Source organism: Neophocaena asiaeorientalis, unplaced genomic scaffold (genome assembly GCF_003031525.2).
Source record: "Neophocaena asiaeorientalis asiaeorientalis breed wild unplaced genomic scaffold, Neophocaena_asiaeorientalis_V1.1 scaffold87, whole genome shotgun sequence".
Classification (NCBI taxonomy): domain Eukaryota; kingdom Metazoa; phylum Chordata; class Mammalia; order Artiodactyla; family Phocoenidae; genus Neophocaena; species Neophocaena asiaeorientalis.
Window position 1 is genome coordinate 1292337 of NW_020175432.1, and position 18658 is coordinate 1310994.

Sequence of the window (18658 nt, forward strand, 5' to 3'; positions counted from 1 at the left end):
CCACCCATGTTGGCTCTTATGAAACCCAACACTGCATGGCTGTGCAGCAAGGCCTCGAAGTGTCCGTGGGGGGTGAGCATGGGGCTGACTGGATTCAGCAGCAGTGCCCAGTGTGAGAGAACCACTTACCCTACCCAGGACATCAAGAGGCAGCTTTGAGTTCATGAGGACTGGCTTGACTTTGTCTCCAGAAAGCAAACCACTGATGGGTAAGAGGCTTTCAAAAATTCCATCAAATTTTGCCTTTTCTTCTACCTAGTTGGAAAGAAACAGCCTGAGTGAAAAAGTGTGAGAGTCCAAAATGAGCCCTGGCCTGAAGCTGATTGAAAATGGGCAAGGACACAGCGCTGGGCTCACCTAAGAGTACAGGACTGTCCTACTGCACTTCCAGAGTGAACTCTAGCCAGAAGGATACAGCCCTCTGGTGACTATGGATCTGGTGGCCAAGATCAACAGGGGAGAGAGGAGCTGGGCTTCACTCTCTGCCACAGGGGATGCCTGGGAGACCAAGGTCATTCCTACCTACCTCCTAGCTCACTAGGATGAGAAAGATGAAAGAACGAAGAACTAAATCTGGATATCAATCCATAGAACTTAAACAACTGAAGAACCAAATATAAAAATAAACCAAAGGTGTAAGCAACTAATTATCAAAATCAACTTTAAGCATAAGAAGTCCTCTGTGTCTGACAATAATAAATAAATAAATAATAAAGCTCCTCAGGAACAGAGTGAAGGGCTGGGCAGGGTTTGCAATGCAGAATAGCAGACTCTACCATTCTAAAATACAAAATGCGGGCAGCATGTAAAGGGAGCTGTCAGTGAGGAGGGTCTGGGCAGGGGCCTCCAGTCCGCCCTCCTATGGAAATAAAGCCTGTGGCAAGGGGAAGTGAGGATATGGCAAACCTCTCACCACTCTGACCACAAGCTGGAGCCACTGGGAGCCCTAGGAAAATACTCTCGACAAGTGTCCGTCAATGGAACAATGGATAAACAAAATGGTCCATCCATACAATGGAACATTATTCAGCCATTAAAAGGAATAAAACACTGATGCATACTACAATATGGATGAACCATAAAAACATTACACAGAATGAAATAAGTCAGTTACAAAAAGATAAATGTTCTATGACTCCACTTACATGAGGTCCCTAAAGTACTCAGATTAATAGACAGAAAGTAGCATGGTGGGTGCCAAGGGTTGGGGGAGGGGGAATGGAAAGTTAGTGTTTAATGGGGACAGAGTTTTATTCTGCAAGATGAAAACGCTCTAGAGATGGACAGTGGTGATGGTTACACAACAACGTGAATGTGTCTAACACTACTGAACTATACACTTAAAAAGATGGACCTCTAGGACAACTTCAAACATACTAACATTCACATCATAAGGGTCCCAGAAGGAGAAGAGAGAGAAAGGGACAGTGAGCTTATTTCAAGAAACAGCTGAAAATTTCCAAAACCTGGGGAAGAAAACAGATATCCAGGTCCAGGAAGCACAGAAAGTTCCAAATAAGATGAATCCAAAGAGGTCCACACCAAGGCATCATAATTAAAATGGCAAAAATTAAAGATAAAGAGAGAATCTTAAAAGCAACAACATAAAAGCAAGTAGTTACATACAAGCAAAGTCCCATAAAACTCTGCTGACTTTTCAGCAGAAATTTTACAGGCCAGAAGGAACAGGCACAATATATTCAAAGTGCTGAAAGAAAACACTTACAACCGAGAATACTCTCTACCCAGCAAGATTATCATTCAGATTTGAAGGATAAATAAAGAGTTTTACAGACAAGCAAAAGTAAGAGTTCAGCACCACTAAACAAGCCTTATGAGAAATGCTAGAGATTTCTCTAAGTGGAAAAGAAAAGGCCACAACTAGAAACAAGAAAATTATGAAAGGAAAAAAATCTCATTGGTAAAGGCAAACATACAGTAAAGGTAGGGATCAACCACTTATAAAGCTAGTAGGAAGGTTAAAAGACCAGCAGTAAAATCATCTATTTCTATAGTAAGTAGTTAAGAAAAACACAAAATAAGAAGATGCAAAATACGATGACAAAAACAAAATGTGGTGAGGGGAAGTAAAAATGTACGATTGTTAGAATGCGTTCTAAATCTAAGAGCGCATCAACTTAAAATACTCACCTATGCATACGTTGTTATACATGAACCTCACGGTAACCACAAACCAAAAACCTATAATGGATCTACATAGACACAAAAGAGAAAAGCATCCAAACATAACACTAAAGAAAGTCACCAAATCACAAGGGAAAAGAGCAGAAGAAAAAAGGAACTCAGACTTCCCTGGTGGCGCAGTGGTTAAGAATTCGACTGCCAATGCAGGAGACATGGGTTTGAGCCCTGGTCAGGGAAAGATCCCACCCCACGGAGCAACTAAGCCCGTGCGCCACAACTACTGAGCCTGCACTCTAGAGCCCATGAACCACAACTACTGAGCCCGTGTGCCACAACTACTGAAGCCCACGTGCCTAAAGCCCATGCTCCACAACAAGAGAAGCCACCACAACGAGAAGCCACCACAATGAGAAGCCCACGCACCACAACGAAGAGTAGCCCCCACTCGCCGCAACTAGAGGAAGCCCACGTGCAGCAAGGAAGACCCAACGCAGCCAAAAATGAATAAATAAATTTAATTTTAAAAAAATGGGAATAACACCACCAAGAATTAGAAAAGCATGCATTTAAAAAAAAGAAAAAAAGGAACAGCAACAATAAAACTACCAAAACGAACTGAAAACAATGAACAAAATGGCAATAAGTACATACCTATCAATGACTACTTTAAATGTAAATGGACTAAATGCTCCAATCAAAAAACATGGAGTGGCTGGATGGATAAAAAACAAGACCCATCTATATGCTGCCTTTAAGAGACTTTAGATCTAAAGACACACACAGACTGAAAGTGAGGGGTTGGAAAAAGATATTCCACACAAATGGAAATGAAAAGAAAGCTGGGGTAGCAATATTTACATCAGACAAAATAACTGTAAAACAAAGACTGTAACAAAAGACAAAGAAGGGCATTACATAATGATAAAGGGGTCAATCCAACAAGAAGATATAACAATTGTAAACAGATATGCACCCAACATAGAAGCACCAAAATACCTAAAGCAAATATTAACATAAAGGGAAAAATTGACAGTAATACAATAATAATTGGGAATTTTAACACCCCACTTACATCAATAGATCATCTAAACAGAAAATCAATAAGGAAAGAATGGTCTTAAGTGATACATTAGATCAGATGCAATTATTAGATATATATAGAACATTCCATCCCAAAACAGCAAAATACACATTCAAGTGCACATCGGACATTCTCCAGGACAGATCACACACTACAGCACAAAGCAAGTCTCAATAAATTTAAGACTGGAATCATATCAGTCTTTCTGACCACAACAGTATGAGACTAGAAATCAACTACAGGAAAAAAACTGCAAAAAACACAAACACATGCATTCTAAACAATATGTTACTAAACAACCAATGGGTCACTGAAGACATCAAAGAGAAAATCAAAAAATACCTGGAGACAAATGAAAATGGAAAAAAAGTGATCCAAATTCTGTGGTATACTATTGTAAATCAACTATATTCCAGTACAATTTAAATATTTTTTTAAAAATCTATGGTATACAGCAAAAGCAGTTCTAAGAGGGAGTTTATAGTGCTACAAGCCTACCTAAGGAAACAAGAAAAATCTCAAACAATCTAACCTTACACCAAAAGATACTAGAAAAAGAGAAACAAACAAAACCCAAAGTTAGTAGAAGGAAGGAAATAATAAAGATCAAAGCAGTAATAAATGAAAAAGAGACCAAAAAGACAATATAAAAGATCAATGAAAGAGCTGGTTCTTTGAAAAGATAAACAAAATTGATAAGTCTTTAGCCAGACTCATCAAGGAAAAGAAAAAAAAGGGTCTAAATAAATAAAATCAGAAATAAAACAGGAGAAATTATAATTGACACCAAAGAAATACAAAGGATAACAGGGGATTACTATGAACAATTATATGCCAACAAATTGGAAAACTTAGAAGACATGGATAAATTGCTAGAAATGTATACTCTCCCAAGACTGAATTAGGAAGAAATAGAAAATGTGAACAGACTGATTACCAGTAATGAAACTGAATTAGTAATTTTAAAAACTCCCAACAAAGTCCAGGAACCAGACAAATTCTACAAAACATTTAAAGAAGAGTTAACACCTATCCTTCTCAAACTACTGCAAAACATTTAAGAGGCAGGAAAGCTTCCAAACTCATTCTACAAGGTCAGCATCACCCTGATACCAAAACCAGACAAAGAAAATTACAGGCCAATATCACTGATGAATATAGATGCAAAAATCCTCAATAAAATATTAGCAAACCAAACTCAACAATACATTAAAAGGATCATACAAGTGGAATTTATTCCAGGGATGCAAGGATGGTTCAATATCAATAGCACAACATTAACAAATTGAAGAATAAAAATCATATGATCGTCTCAATAGATGCAGTAAAAGCTTTTGACAAAATTCAACATCCATTTGAGATAAAAACTCTCCAGAAAGTGGGTAGAGAAGGAACATAATTCAACATAATAATGGCCATATATGATAAGCCCACAGCAAACATTATACTCAATGGTGAAAGGCTGAAAGCATTTCCTCTAAGATCAGGAACAAGACAAGGATGCCCCCACTCTTGCTACTTTTCTTCAATATAGTATTGGAAGTCCTAGATGCAGCAATCAGACAACAAATAAAAGGAATCCAAATTGGAAAGGAAGAAGTAAAACTGTCCCTGTTTGCAGATGACATGATACTATACATAGAAAATCCTCAAGACACCACCAAAAAAATACTAGAGCTCATCAATGAATTTGTTGCAGGATGCAACATATACAGAATTCTGTTGCATTTCTGTACACTAACAACGAACTATCAGAAAGAGAAATTAAAGAAACAATCCCATTTACAGTTGCATCAAAAACTATAAAATATTGGGCTTCCCTGGTGGCGCAGTGGTTGGGAGTCCGCCTGCCGATGCAGGGGATGCGGGTTCGTGCCCCGGTCCGAGAGGATCCCACATGCCGTGGAGCGGCTGGGCCCGTGAGCCATGGCTGCTGAGCCTGCGCGTCCGGAGCCTGTGCTCCGCAGCGGGGGAGGCCACAGCAGTGAAAGGCCCGCGTACCACAAAAAAAAAAAAAAACAAAACTATAAAATATCTAAGAATAAATCTAACTAAGGAGGTAAAAGATCTATACTCAGAAAACTGCAAGACACTGATGAAAGAAACTGAAGACAACACAAACTGATGGAAAGGTATATCGTGCTCATGGATTGGAAGAATTAATATTGTTAAAATGACCATACTACCCAAGGCAATCTACAGATTCAATGCAATCCCTATCAAAATACCAATGACATTTTTCAAAGAATGAGAACAAATAATTTTAAAATTTGTATTAAATACAAAGGACTCCAAATAGACAAAACAATCTTGAGAAAGAACAGAGCTGGAGGTATCAAGCTCCCTAACTGATGTTACAGAACTACAGTAATCAAAACAGTATAGTACTGGCACAAAAAACAGACACAAAGATCAATGGAACAGAACAGAGAGCCCAGAAATAAACCTATGCACTTATGGTGAGTTAATCTAAGACAAAGGAGACAAAAATAGACAATGGAGAAACGACAATGTCTTCAATAAGTGGTACTGGGAAAACTGGACAGCTACATGTGAAAGAATGAAATTAGAACATTTTCTTACACCACATACAAAAATAAGCTCAAAATGGATTAAAGACCTAAATGTAAGACCAGAAACCAGAAAACTCCTAGAAGAAAACACAGGCAGAACACACTTTGACATAAATCATACCAATATTTTTTTTGGATCTGTCTCCTAAAGCAAAGGAAACAAAAGCAAAATTAAAGAAGTGGGACCTAATTAAACGTAAAAGCTTTTGCACGGCAAAGAAAACCACCAACAAAATGAAAAGGCAGCCTACTGAGTGGGAGAAAAGATTTACAAATGATTTATCTGATATGGGGTTAATATCTAAAAATATACAAAGAACTCATTCAACTCAATATCAAAAAACAACCTGATTAAAAAATGGGCAGAGGATCTGAACAGACATGTTTCCAAGGAAGACATACAGGGCTTCCCTGGTGGCACAGTGGTTAAGAATCCGCCTGCCAATGCGGGAGACACAGGTTCGATCCCTGGCCGGGAAGATCCCACATGCCGCGGAGCAACTAAGCCCGTGCGCCACAACTACTGAGGCTGCGCTCTAGAGCCCATGCTCTGCAACAAGTGAAGCCACGACAACGAGAAGCCCGCACACCGTAACGAAGAGTAGCCCCTGCCTGCCTCACCTAGAGAAAGCCCATGTGCAGCAACGAAGACCCAACACAGCCAAAAATAAAAATAAATAATTTTTTTAAAAAAAGATAGTGAACTCTGTATTATGTGTATTTTACCACAGTTTAAAAAAAAAAGAGAAAAAACAAATCAGAGCACAAGCAGACACTGCGTACTCGAGTCACCATAAGGACTGAGAATCCCAACTCCCTGCATCCGCCTGGAGTATGGAACTCTCCCTGGATCTGTCAGACTCGCTGGCTCAGGCCTCAGGAAGCCCAGGAACTTCCACCACAGAAAAGAACATTAACACTTGTCACCGTTTCTCTGAATGGACTGCAAAGCTCTCTGCCCCACCACGGTGCCATTCCTGCCCCAACTCCCCTCTTCAAGGCCTCACAGGCTCCTCAGCCGCCAGCTCTTCTCTTGAGGCCTCAACACAGTTCCTGCCAGAAAGGGGCCGAAACGGTTCAAGGAATAATAAGATCCCTTTGGCACCATTTTCACAACAAAGCAGCTGCTTTTCAAAGTAGGCGCCGTGCAATTGGACTACAGAGAAAGAAATCCTTCAGCACTGCAGCAACATGCTTGATTGCTCACAAAGGCAACTTCCTGACCCCTCAGTCACCTGAGGCCTCTTCCTGCCCTGTCCCTGCACCCGACCTCTCCATATAAACCCTTTCAAGGAGGGAACACACCAACCCCATAAAAAGGGACAAAAAAGCACTTGGGGCTGGGGGGTGGGTGAGGGGTGTCTATTTCATAGCAGGACTGCTATTAATGTCAGTATTTAAACCAGATAAAAGTGAGGAAATGTGACAACCCGCTCACAGTGAGTTGGGAGGAGGTCTTATTACTGGGAGACTGTCTCCAAGCCATACACAAGTTGCCTTCTGGAGTAAATTCCGCACTTATTAGGAGACACCACTCGTTTTTCTTTCTAGAAGCAGTAACACAGCTCTACAGCCACAACATCCTGTCTTAAAAAGAACACATTAAGTGTTGAGAGAAGCTTTTCAAAAAGCAATAGGAGCAAAACAGAAAGGAAAGAATTATAACGCATAAACTGGCTGGAAATAACGAAGAAAGCTACGAAGACATCCTGGAAGTCTTCATGCTTTAGAGTTCTCACAATTTCTCCTTCTATCCTGATTAACCAACCCAAGCAGCAAAACCACAGAACATGACCTAGAAATACGAGATTTCAACTGTAAACATTTCAGAGTCCAACATCTGAAACTTAGCTAACTGCCTTAGTAGGCAACACCCAATTATAGGAAAAGGGGATAGATAGCCTTTGCAAAGACTCTAATTTGGAAAAGTATTTTGTCTAACTTCTGTGGCATACTCACTCTGCAACAGAGTGGATGATACAATCGTCCTATGAAATGTTCTGAACGTCATAAATGGCTAAACGACTGCATGTGGAAGACAGCCGAGGGGCGCCTTCCCCGGTCACTTACCCTCACAGCCCAATGGGCCTCTGCAGAAGGCGGCGTGACCATCAAAGGGCTGCTGGTGTCGTGCTGAGGAGAAAGAGGTACATTGCACTGTAGCTGGCACAGAATTCTACTACTGGAGGATGTGTTCACTATAAGGGTACACATTTCAAAGTGCTTTCAAAAAGGAGAAAAACCTCAAAAAGTTAAACACAGGATTACCATATAACTCAGCAATTCTACTCCTAGGTATAGACCTAAAAGAACTGAAAACAGGTGTGCAAACAATTCCTTGTGCATGAATTATTATGTCCACCAACAGATGAATGGATAAACAAAATGGGATAGACCGCACAATGCAATCTTATTCAGCAACGTAAAGGAATGAAGTACTGACGCATGCTACAATGTGGATGAACCTTGAAAACATTATGCTGAGTGAAAGAAGCCAGCTGTATGACTCTATAAAATGTCCAGAACAGGCAAATGCATAGAGACAGAAAGCATATTAGTGGCTGCCAAGGGTTGGGGGAGGGGGAAATAGGGAATGATTATTTAATGGGTGTAGAGTTTTCTTTTGGGGTGACGAAAATATTCTGACCAGTTAGAAGTGATGGTTACCACAATATTGTGAATGCACTAAATGTCACCCAATTGTTCATTTTTAAACAGTTAATTTTAGATTATGTAAATTTCCCTGCAATTAAAAGAAAATTAAAAAGAGGGAGAGAGAAAACATGGAGAGATAGATAAATAGATATTAGAAGAACGTGAACTTGAAGGAGTTTGACACTTACAAACTTAGGCGGCGGCATGTTCAAATTCAGATTGCTCAAGGTAACTTCGTGGCCGCTCTGTGCACAGGCCACTAGTCTCAGTGCAACATAGAAACCCTGCAAATCCAAAAAAGGGGGAGGCGTAAACCCCACCCAGCTGGCAGCGGCAGTGGTAGAGCTGTCTGCAGCAGTGGGCTTTGGGGAAAGAGGGATTTCAGTTTACTTCAACAAGGAAGACCACATGTGAGCAAGTCACTTACACTGTTGAGCAGAACTGGTCTCACCCTGGGAGCACTGTTTAAATGAATATGCTAAAATGGACTTAGCTCATTGCTTTCTGAACACCGTAAAATTTCAAATAAATGTATTTTCAAATAAATGTATTTTCAAAAATAATCTCAACATTTAGGAAATGCTAGACTGTAAAAGTAGCAGACTGCAGTTTAACAGTCTAAAGGATGGTTCAAATATGCGTTGACTTTTAAAAAATGGTTTGAAATAGACACAGTTGTTTGGGAATTGACACTCGCGATTCCCTGGGATGCCCCTGGCCTCACTGAACAGAGCATCTCCCACTCACCCTCCCTACTCCCCAATGGCCTGATGTGGACTTCACTTCCCACATAAGGACAAAGGACCTGAACCAGGCCAGCAGGGGCCTTGGCTCCTCCTCGCCCTCCTCCTAACCCAGAACTGGCCATGCCACGGTCTTAGTGGACTCGTGTGGCATCACCTAGTTTTTTTTAAATTGATCAACAGGCCTAAGAACATGGACTCTTTTTAAAACTGTAAACACAATTATGGTTTTAAAAACTTCTTCAAAGAGATGAGCACTAGAGCAGCTTTTCTCAAGCTGATGTCTACAGAATGCCCGTGTAGAGTGTAGAGAAATGGGGACATTAGTAAGGTTAGAAGAACTGCATTAAGCAAAGTTAACAGGGCTCTCTTACACAAAGATCCTCAGAACCCTTAACACACAGATGTGTACTGTGAATCTCAAGCGAGGGAGGAAAAGCTAACGGTGCTTTCCCGACGGGTCGGATCACGGACAGTGAGACACCAGGAACAACATCCCTTGGAATATAGTTTGGGGAAAGACTGAACTAAATTAAAATATGACCATTTAAAAATCATAAGTACTATAACATTACATTTATAGAACATTCTCAAAATGACAAAATTATGTCAGAGAAGGAAGCAGTGGTTGCCAGGGGTCAGGGTGTGACTACCAATGGGCTGCATGAGGGAGACTCTGGGGTCTGAGAATGTTCTGATCCTGACTGTTGTGATGGTTACGTGAATCTATGCAGGTGATGAAATTACATAGAACTATATACGACAGAAACAAAAACCACAAGAAAGTGCAGGTATCAATAAAACTGGTCAGCTCTGAGTCAGGCTTCTGAGCAGTGTGCTTTGGTGAGAGCTGGGAAATGATACACGGGAACTCACTGAACTATTTTTTGCAACTTCCATGAGAGTGTGAAGTTATTTCAAAATAAAACGTTTTGAAAACATTTCAACTGCTTGTAAGCACACAAAATATTACCAGATACGCTAACCATGAAAGATGGCTCCAAGAGTTCAAAAGACCTTTATTTCAAAATGAAACCTCCCCATTTTAACAGTCTGATGTCCGCACTTATGACCAGTAATACTTGTCAGTGGAGACAACGAGGAAGGAAGTGGAGAGGTGACCCGGCCTGGGGGCTCTGGTCCAGCCCCTCCACTTGCTGTGTATACGGGTATATACCTGTTTGTCCAAGAACCCTTTACCTTCTGGGTCGGCCAAGTCCCATATCTGTGGAAACACAAAAATGCTCGTGAGTGCGACCGGCTGATCATTGACTCTGTTTAATCACAAAACAGGAGCCACCATCGCTACATGTGGGCCTTATGTATACGCCACAGCAGCCACAGATTCAGAACAGGTGAATAGCTTTCACCCCTCCCTCCCCCCAGGGGCACACAGCGGTCAGTGGCAGAGCCCAGAGAACACCCAGGTACACCTGGCTCCAAGGCCAACATAAATCTATAGCTATCAAGATCCCAAGAGCACTCAGGCCTCTTGTCTGCTATGCAAGCAAAGGGTGGCAGTAGCCATCAGAGCACTTGGATCTACCAATTACAGACCCGAGAGGCTCACAATGGCCGGCTCACTTCCAAGGGAAGTACAGACCGCATGAAGAGGGGTCTGCACAGGCCGGCCTTCACCTGCCAGGAGAGCCCTGAGGGCGGCCACAGAAATCGCTATCATTCATCACATACCTTCCCAAGGATAATGTCTGAGAGCCCAGACTTCTTTAGAAAAAGTGCAGCTTCACTCGCCCCAACTCGCCCTGTGTATGCTGGGTCTACCTGGAATTGGGGAGCAACACTTGAGACAAGGCTTCAGCAACAGAGCAGCAGGTAAAAGCATTACCCATGACACTGGCTGCTAGCTGATAATTTGGAAACAGAAAGGGATGAAAGTCCTTACTGGGCTGCAATTCACAGCTGTGGTTTCTGAGTCACTCACTCTAATTTCAATCCAAAAAGACACTAGTGAAAACTTACCTGCTTGTAATAAGATTCATATAATGGATTTCCAGTGGGAATCTGTAAACAAAACCACAGATATTGGTCAAAGGTGGACACAAAACCCTTCTAAAAAAAAGTGTCCCTCAATTCTGTTATCACCAAAATACACAATAATGAAAATCAAAATTTATGCACTTTAAACGTCCTCTATACGTGGACGTTTAACACACTTACTCGATTTAGAAAAAGGAAATGTTAACGCTCTTAAATAATCCCGATTCCAACACAAACAACACAGTCGTTCAGGAAGGGGCAGCAGACCAGAGTCGTTTTCTATTCACTGACCGATGGGATTTCGGTGTGTCCAGGAGCTCAGAGGGAAAAGACACCCTTATCCTTTGAGATCGTTCTCTGGCTCCGGAACCAGAACAGGAGTTTCTGCACATCATCATGAATCACCAGTCACAGAAGCTTCAGACTGGTTTCCCTGCTCCAGGTCTCATCCCCACCCATCTCGTCCTCCACCAGCCGCCCACCCAAGGGCTGCGCAAAAACCACTGACCAGCCCCAGCCGCCAGGAGAGAGCTGGCCAGTGACTGCTCCCACAATGACAGGCAGGAAGTTCAAAACCCTCAGCTTGGCACCGAAGACACTCCATGTTCCAGACATTCCAGATTCCCCAAGATGTCGCTGTTCAGAGAAGGTAACCACCCAGTCTAGGATCAAGCGGCAAACTGAGGCCACGCCTGGATTCAGCCTGGTTGGCGGCCAAACCCTCACACATCCCACCGTGTCACGGTCTCTCTTCCCAACCTCAGCAAGCCGCCCGGCAGTGGGGAGGAGGGGATCTGCAGGAGTATGCCAGCAGGGGTAGGAATTCAGCAGCCACTAAGATGTTAGCTGTAAAGGCTTACACGTGTTGGTCTTTTACCTCATGAAGGGAAAAAAGCAGGACATGGCTAACTTGCCATTGATTTAGTGAGCAAGAAAAGTGAAGAAGACACCATTATGCTTAATCTTATGGAAGAACTGGTGTGTAAACAGGTAAAGAGAAGAATGCCAGGAAAAATGAGTACCAGATGAGAGGCGGGATGACAGTGTTTATTTTAAAAGTCTTTGAATGCTGTTGTGCAACTTTTCATAATGAATAAAACTGGGGGGAGGCGGGTTTCCTTCAGTTACAATCACTGATTTGAACCAGCCCAACACTTGCATTCCGCTGTGCTGTAAAAAGTCATTTCAGGTTAAAAATAATGCCCAGATTACGGTCAGCTCCTCTGGAGGATGCCAACACCTGCAAACGCAGAAAGAAGCGAAAGTACAAGAACACCAGCAAGAGAGAAGGAAAACAGAAGGAAAAGAGCAAAAAGATCTGAAAGGCAGCAGAGGAAAGTCAAAAAAACAGAAAAACGGGAAAAGAAAGAGGGAAATCCTGAAAAGGCAGAAAAAGCTAAAAAGCTAGGCAGAACAATGTGAAAAAGCAAGAAAGGAGGGTAAAGGCCAATGGCTTGAGAAACAAAAGGCAACAACACCAATAAGAAGAAATGAGAGCTAAGTGGGGAATTCCCTGGTAGTCCAGTTGTTAGGACTCTGCGCTTTCACTGCCGTACTAAGATCCTGCAAGCCGCATGGCGCAGCCAAAAAAAAAAAAGAGCTAAATGTACAGCTACAACAGCTCCCTGGAGGGAGGATTCCTCCTGCCCTGGGCCCTTGTGTATACCGTCCTGGGGGAGGCTGTCGCCTTTAGCTTCTTATGACTTAGATGGCAATGTCCACCATCACACCCTGTTTGATCTCCAGGGTTTAAAACCCCACATGAACTCATACAACTCAATAGTAAAAAAACAAACAACCCAATTAAAAAATAGGCAGAGCATCTGAATAGACATTTTTCCAAAGAAGACATACAGATGGCCAACAGGTATGTGAAAAGATGCTCAACATCACTAATCATCAGGGAAATGCAAATCAAAACTACACTATCTCACCTCACACCTGTCAGAATGGCTAGCATCAAGAAGATAAGAAATAACAAAGTGTTGGAGAGGGCGTGGAGAAAAGGGAACCCTTGCACACTGTTGGTGGAAATGCAAATGGGTACAGCTGCTATGAAAACAGTATGGAGGTTCCTCAAAAAGTTAAAAACAGAACTACCATATGATCCAGCAATTTCACTTTTGGGTATTTATCCAAAGGAAATGAAAACACTAAGAAAAACAAACAAACAACAACTCCATGTTCACTGCAGCATTATTTACAATAGCCAAGCATGAAAGCAACCTAAATATTTACTCATCGATGGATGAACAGATAAAGAAAATGTGGTGTGTACACACACACACACTCATGCACACAGAGGAATATTATTCAGTCATTAAAAAGAAGGAAATCTTGTCATTTGTGACAATGTGAATGAACCCTGAAGACATTATGCTAAGTGAAATAAGTTAAACAGGGAAAGACAAATACTGGATGATCTCACTTATATGTGGAATCTAAAAAACAAAAACAAGAAACCAAACTCACAGATACAGAGAACAGATGGGTGGTTGCCAGCGATGGGAATAGGGGGTAGGTGAAATGGGTAAAGGTGGTCAAAAGGTGCAAACTTCCAGTTATAAAATAAGTCAGTCATGAGATATAATGTACAGCATGGTTAATATAGTCAATAATACTGTACTGTATACTGAAAGTTGCTAAGAGTAGATCTTAAAAGTTCTCATCACAAGAAAAGAGATTTTATAACTATATGGTGACGCATGTTAAGTATTGTGATCATTTCACAACGTGTATAAATAGCAAATCATTACATCGCGCACCTGAAACTAATATAATGTTATATGTCAACTATAACCTCAATTTAAAATAATTAACTAATTAAAATTTAAAAAGCTCTGCATGCTTTCAAAACACATCTCCCCGGAGAAGTAAGGCTGACAGAGGAAGCAAAGTCAGGCAGGCTGTTTGTCATCCATCAGTAAAGGTAACCGTGCTGGGTGTCTAGATAGCACATCCTGTGCCCTGGCTCATGGAAATGGAATGCAGAGACCCTAGGGACCCCCACCTTGACAAAGGTCCCCTTCCTGCCAGCAATCAGAGAGGCACGGGTCTGAAATGCATTTCCAGTGGGATTTTTTTAAGATCTCATGGTAAGCAAGAGAGAGGTTTCCAAGCTACTATGATTCCAATGAAAAAAAGTTACGATATTTGGAGCATAGATGGTTAATAACTGTCTCAAACTTCCCAAACGCTTCTGAACTAGATCCATAATTAGGAGGAACAAGACCCCAAATAGTCCAGAAAAGGCTCTGAAGCCCCATGCCCAAAGCTTGGACCATCGATGCTAAGGGCTCATCCTATAGACAGTCTATGGCCAAGTGTTGATCCCAAATGACCTACAACTAACGGAAAACCACAGAATATGCCTCACCCATTCCTCTCTAAGTACAGGAATCAATTTGGGTAACCTGGGACAATGACAGCAGTGAAAGGTTCTGATTTAATTACACATACCTCAGGCACTACATAAGCAGAAGGGGGAGTAAAGGGAGAACACCAACAGATCTAATGGCACTTCCTCTTACCACACTACTTCCTCCTGGCGACAGCGGAGTCACACCTGCAAGCTGCCCAATACACCGTTGCAACAGAGCTGAGGATGAATGCTGCTAAGGCCTTGAGTCCCCAAGTGACGGGCAGAGACCTTGGACACAAACAGCTTGTTGGTGCAGGCAGCCGCTCTGCTGGGACAGAGCCCGCTGAGAGCTGAGAGTGGGCACCAGAGCTGCCCACCTCTGCCTAACCCCAAAGCGACCCCAGGGGCAAAGGTAGAAAGAGGACAGGCCAGGGGACAAGGCCTTCGGTGTAAGAGGCTGCAGACAGCTCTGAGATGGCTTCAAGAACGGACGGAGCCGGCCCAGGAGGGTGTTCTCCTCCACCAGCCCACTGTGCTAAGATGCCATCTTTGACTCTGAATTATTCATTGAAGTTCAATATAACTTTCAATTTGATCTTTCAGTTGATCTCCTAAAATACTAGGAAAAGTTCCTGTGGCCTCTTCGCTCTAACCTCCACCCCAGAGGCAACCTACAAATGGGGAGACTGGGAGGGCAGCACATCAGGGAACAAGTTCACATCCTTCTGCTGGGAGGCCTTTAAACTCCACAGTTGATGCAAGTGTGCGCAATTTTAATGCTGGAGAAAACCAGCTTGAGATGAGGAACACAGCAGTACTACTTTGGAGGGGAAACCCTGAGGACTGGAGTTCTGGCCACACCTAACCCTCTCAGGTTTGAGTCCATCCAGCTCTCTGATTCCTGCTTTCATCCATGGGCAGGAGCTCTTATGCAAAACAAAGCAATGATCGCTGGCCTTGCTTGTTTCAAAATGACATTTGTAAAGCAAATTAATTTTCATTTTAAAACTTTTAGAAAAGTATAATTCCTTGTTCTGATAAATAGTGGATCACATTTACTGAGCCTCACTATTTTCTATCCTGTACCTCATTTAATTGTCCCAAACAATGCTATGGGCAGGTACTACTGTTCGTCCCAATTTATGGGTGAGGAGACTGAGGTTACCTTGCTCAGGGTCACACAGCCAAGGAGTGACGGAGCCAGAGGAGACCCAGGCCATGTGGCACTAACCTACTCTGCACCCTGCAAAAACAGCCCAGGCATGACAGAGCCAGACACAGGGCCACTGCACAGCCTCCCGTGCATGCTCACCCAAGAAAAGGCAAAACACGTGATTATGTCATGGTACATTTTATTCAACAGACATGGTCAAAGTGCAAGACTTGACTTAAGCATACGAACTGACTTGAAAACCAGCACAGCCTGCCATTTCCTGAGGAAAACTGAGACCCCATAACGGCTGTGTTTTTCAAAGCTGTTGCCAAGTTTTGCAGGAAGTTAGGCACTTTACACCAAAAGACATCCCTGTCTGAGTTCCTCCTTGGAAAGCAAGATGCTGACTCAAAAACAAGGCTAGAGAAGTGCTCACTTGATAATCCTTGCATTTCGCCTTCCACTTAGAGATAGTTCCCCTCACTGTTTGCACAACCATTACCTTGGCGGTGCGCACAGCCCTCCAGGCAGGCCGGACCACATTCTGCAGGTAAGGAAACCGGGACATAACTCAGTAGCACTCAAAGAGCATCAGCAAACACTGGGGCATCCTGAACCTCCCTGAAACTGACAGCTCATTCCAACTGCCAGATGAGAAGTTTCTAAGCCAGAGCTAAGGTGAACACTGCCGAGAGAACTGAGACATGAGAAAGAGCTTTCATAAATCCTGAAGAAAAAGACACCCCAATTTAAAAATGAGCGAAGGATAAGAAAAAGGTGATTCTGAAAGAAGAGATGCAGCAAAGTTAGGGGAGATGTTCAATTTAGGTAGAGCAAAATAGAATGAAATACCAGTTGTTTGCTATCAGGTTGGCAAAGTCAGAGAGGTGCCATGCAGGGTTGGCAAAGGTGGAAACACATCTTGGGCCCTGCCAGTGGGAAAATAAACTGAGTGGAATGGCCTTTTGGAGGCCAATGCAACAACATGTGATAAGCAGGCTTATCACATGTTAAGCCTGATATGCAGGCTTAACGTGATTCTTTGTTGATACAGATAAGATTACTCTAAAATTTATACAGAAAGGCAAAGGAGTTAAAACAATGTTGAAAAAGAATAAAGTGGGAGGAATCAGTCTACTCAATTCCAAGGCTTGCTATAAAACTACAGTAATTACGACAGTGTGGCACTGATGGAGGGAAAGACATGTAGAACCATGGAACAGAACAGTGAGCCCAGGAAGAAACCCACACAGATGATCCCAGTTGACTTCTGACAAAGGTGCAAAAGCCACTCAGGAGGAAAGAGGCCTGTTCCACAAATGGTGCTGGAGCAACTAGCCATCCAGAGGAAGAGAATGAGCCTGGAGACCTAAGTCTCACACTTTTTACAAAATTAATTCCAAGTAGATCATGAACGTAAATGTAAAACTATAAAACTTTTAGGAAAAAAACAGGAGAAAGGGGCTTCCCTGGTGGTGCAGTGGTTGAGAATCTGCCTGCTAATGCAGGGAACACGGGTTCGAGCCCTGGTCTGGGAGGATCCCACATGCCGCGGAGCAACTGGGCCTGTGAGCCACAACTACTGAGCCCGCGCGTCTGGAGCCTGTGCTCCGCAACAAGAGAGGCCGCGATAGTGAGAGGCCCGCGCACCGCGATGAAGAGTGGCCCCAGGGCTTCCCTGGTGGCGCAGTGGTTGAGAGTCCGCCTGCCGATGCAGGAGACACGGGTTTGTGCCCCGGTCCGGGAAGATCCCACATGCCACGGAGCAGCTGGGCCCGTGAGCCATGGCCGCTGAGCCTGAGCGTCTGGAGCCTGTGCTCCGCAACTAGAGAAAGCCCTCGCACAGAATCGAAGACTCAACACAACAAAAATTAATTAATTAATTAATATTAAAAAAACAGAGGAGAAAATATTCAGGATCAGGGGCTGGGCAAAGAGTTCAGACTTGCCACCAAAAACCTGATTCATAAGGGAAAAAAATTGATAAACTGGACCTCATCAAAATTTTAAATGTTTGATCTACGAAAGACCCTGATAAGAGGATGCAGAGACAAGCTAAAGATTAGAAGGAAATACAGCTGACCCTTGAACAATGTGGGGGTTAGGGATGCCCACCCTCCACACAGTCAAAAATCCGAGTGTAACTTATAGTCAGCCCTCCATATACAGTTCCTCTGTACCTGCAGTTCCACATCTATGGAGTCAACCAACCTCAGATCAAGTAGTACTGTAGTACACATTTACTGGAAAATAAAAAAAAATTTTTTTAAATAAAGAAATAAGAAAAGAAAAAATTCCCATGTAAGTGGACCTGCACAGTTCAAACCTGTGTTGTTCAAATGTCAACTGTATCTGCCAATCACATATCCAACAAAGGACTAGTATCTGCAATACATAAAGAACTCTCAAAACTCAACAACAAAAAAGGAAACAATCCAATGAGAATATGAGCATAAGACATGATGGAACAATTCACCAAAGAGGATATACAGATGGCAAATAAGCACATGAAAAGATGGCCAGCATATCGTTAGCTAGGAAATGTAAATTAAAAACCACTGTGACAGGGAACTATATTCAATATACTGTAATAACCGATAATGGAAAAGAACCTGAAAAGTTACACATATAACTGAATCATTTTGCTGTACACCTGAAACTAACATATTATAAATCAACTATACTTCAATTAAAAACAATTGTCTTGAAAAACCACAGTGAGAGGCCACCACACACCTACTGGAATGGCTAAAACAAGAAATAGTGACACCAGGACTTCCCTGGTGGCACAGTGGTTAAGAGTCCGCTTGCCAATGCAGGAGACATGGGTTCAAGCTCTGGTCCAGGAAGATTCCACACGCCGCGGAGCAACTAAGCCCGTGCACCACAACTACTGAGCCTGAGCTCTAGAGCCCGCGAGCCACAACTACTGAGCCCACGTGCTGCAAC

General features: G+C 42.7%; 1 protein-coding gene across 14 annotated transcripts in view; it reads right to left on the bottom strand.

Annotated features, from left to right (window-relative positions):
- The window catches only part of EPS15L1 (epidermal growth factor receptor pathway substrate 15 like 1), a 101404-nt gene that overhangs the window by 67353 nt on the left and 15393 nt on the right, over positions 1-18658 (bottom strand). For 11 of the 14 annotated variants that reach the window (XR_003006230.1, XM_024767620.1, XM_024767615.1 and 8 more), the window contains exons 2-7: positions 11178-11219; positions 10890-10979; positions 10375-10422; positions 8643-8738; positions 7870-7932; positions 130-255 (exon numbers count right to left, since the gene is read on the bottom strand). Coding sequence is in view for 13 of the 14 variants with exons in the window: in XM_024767620.1 (XP_024623388.1) it covers positions 130-255; positions 7870-7932; positions 8643-8738; positions 10375-10422; positions 10890-10979; positions 11178-11219 (465 nt within the window). In the remaining variant the exon portion in view is untranslated. The remainder of the gene's footprint in view (positions 1-129; positions 256-7869; positions 7933-8642; positions 8739-10374; positions 10423-10889; positions 10980-11177; positions 11220-18658) is intronic. The other 3 variants (XM_024767614.1, XM_024767612.1, XM_024767617.1) reach the window with 3 other exon arrangements.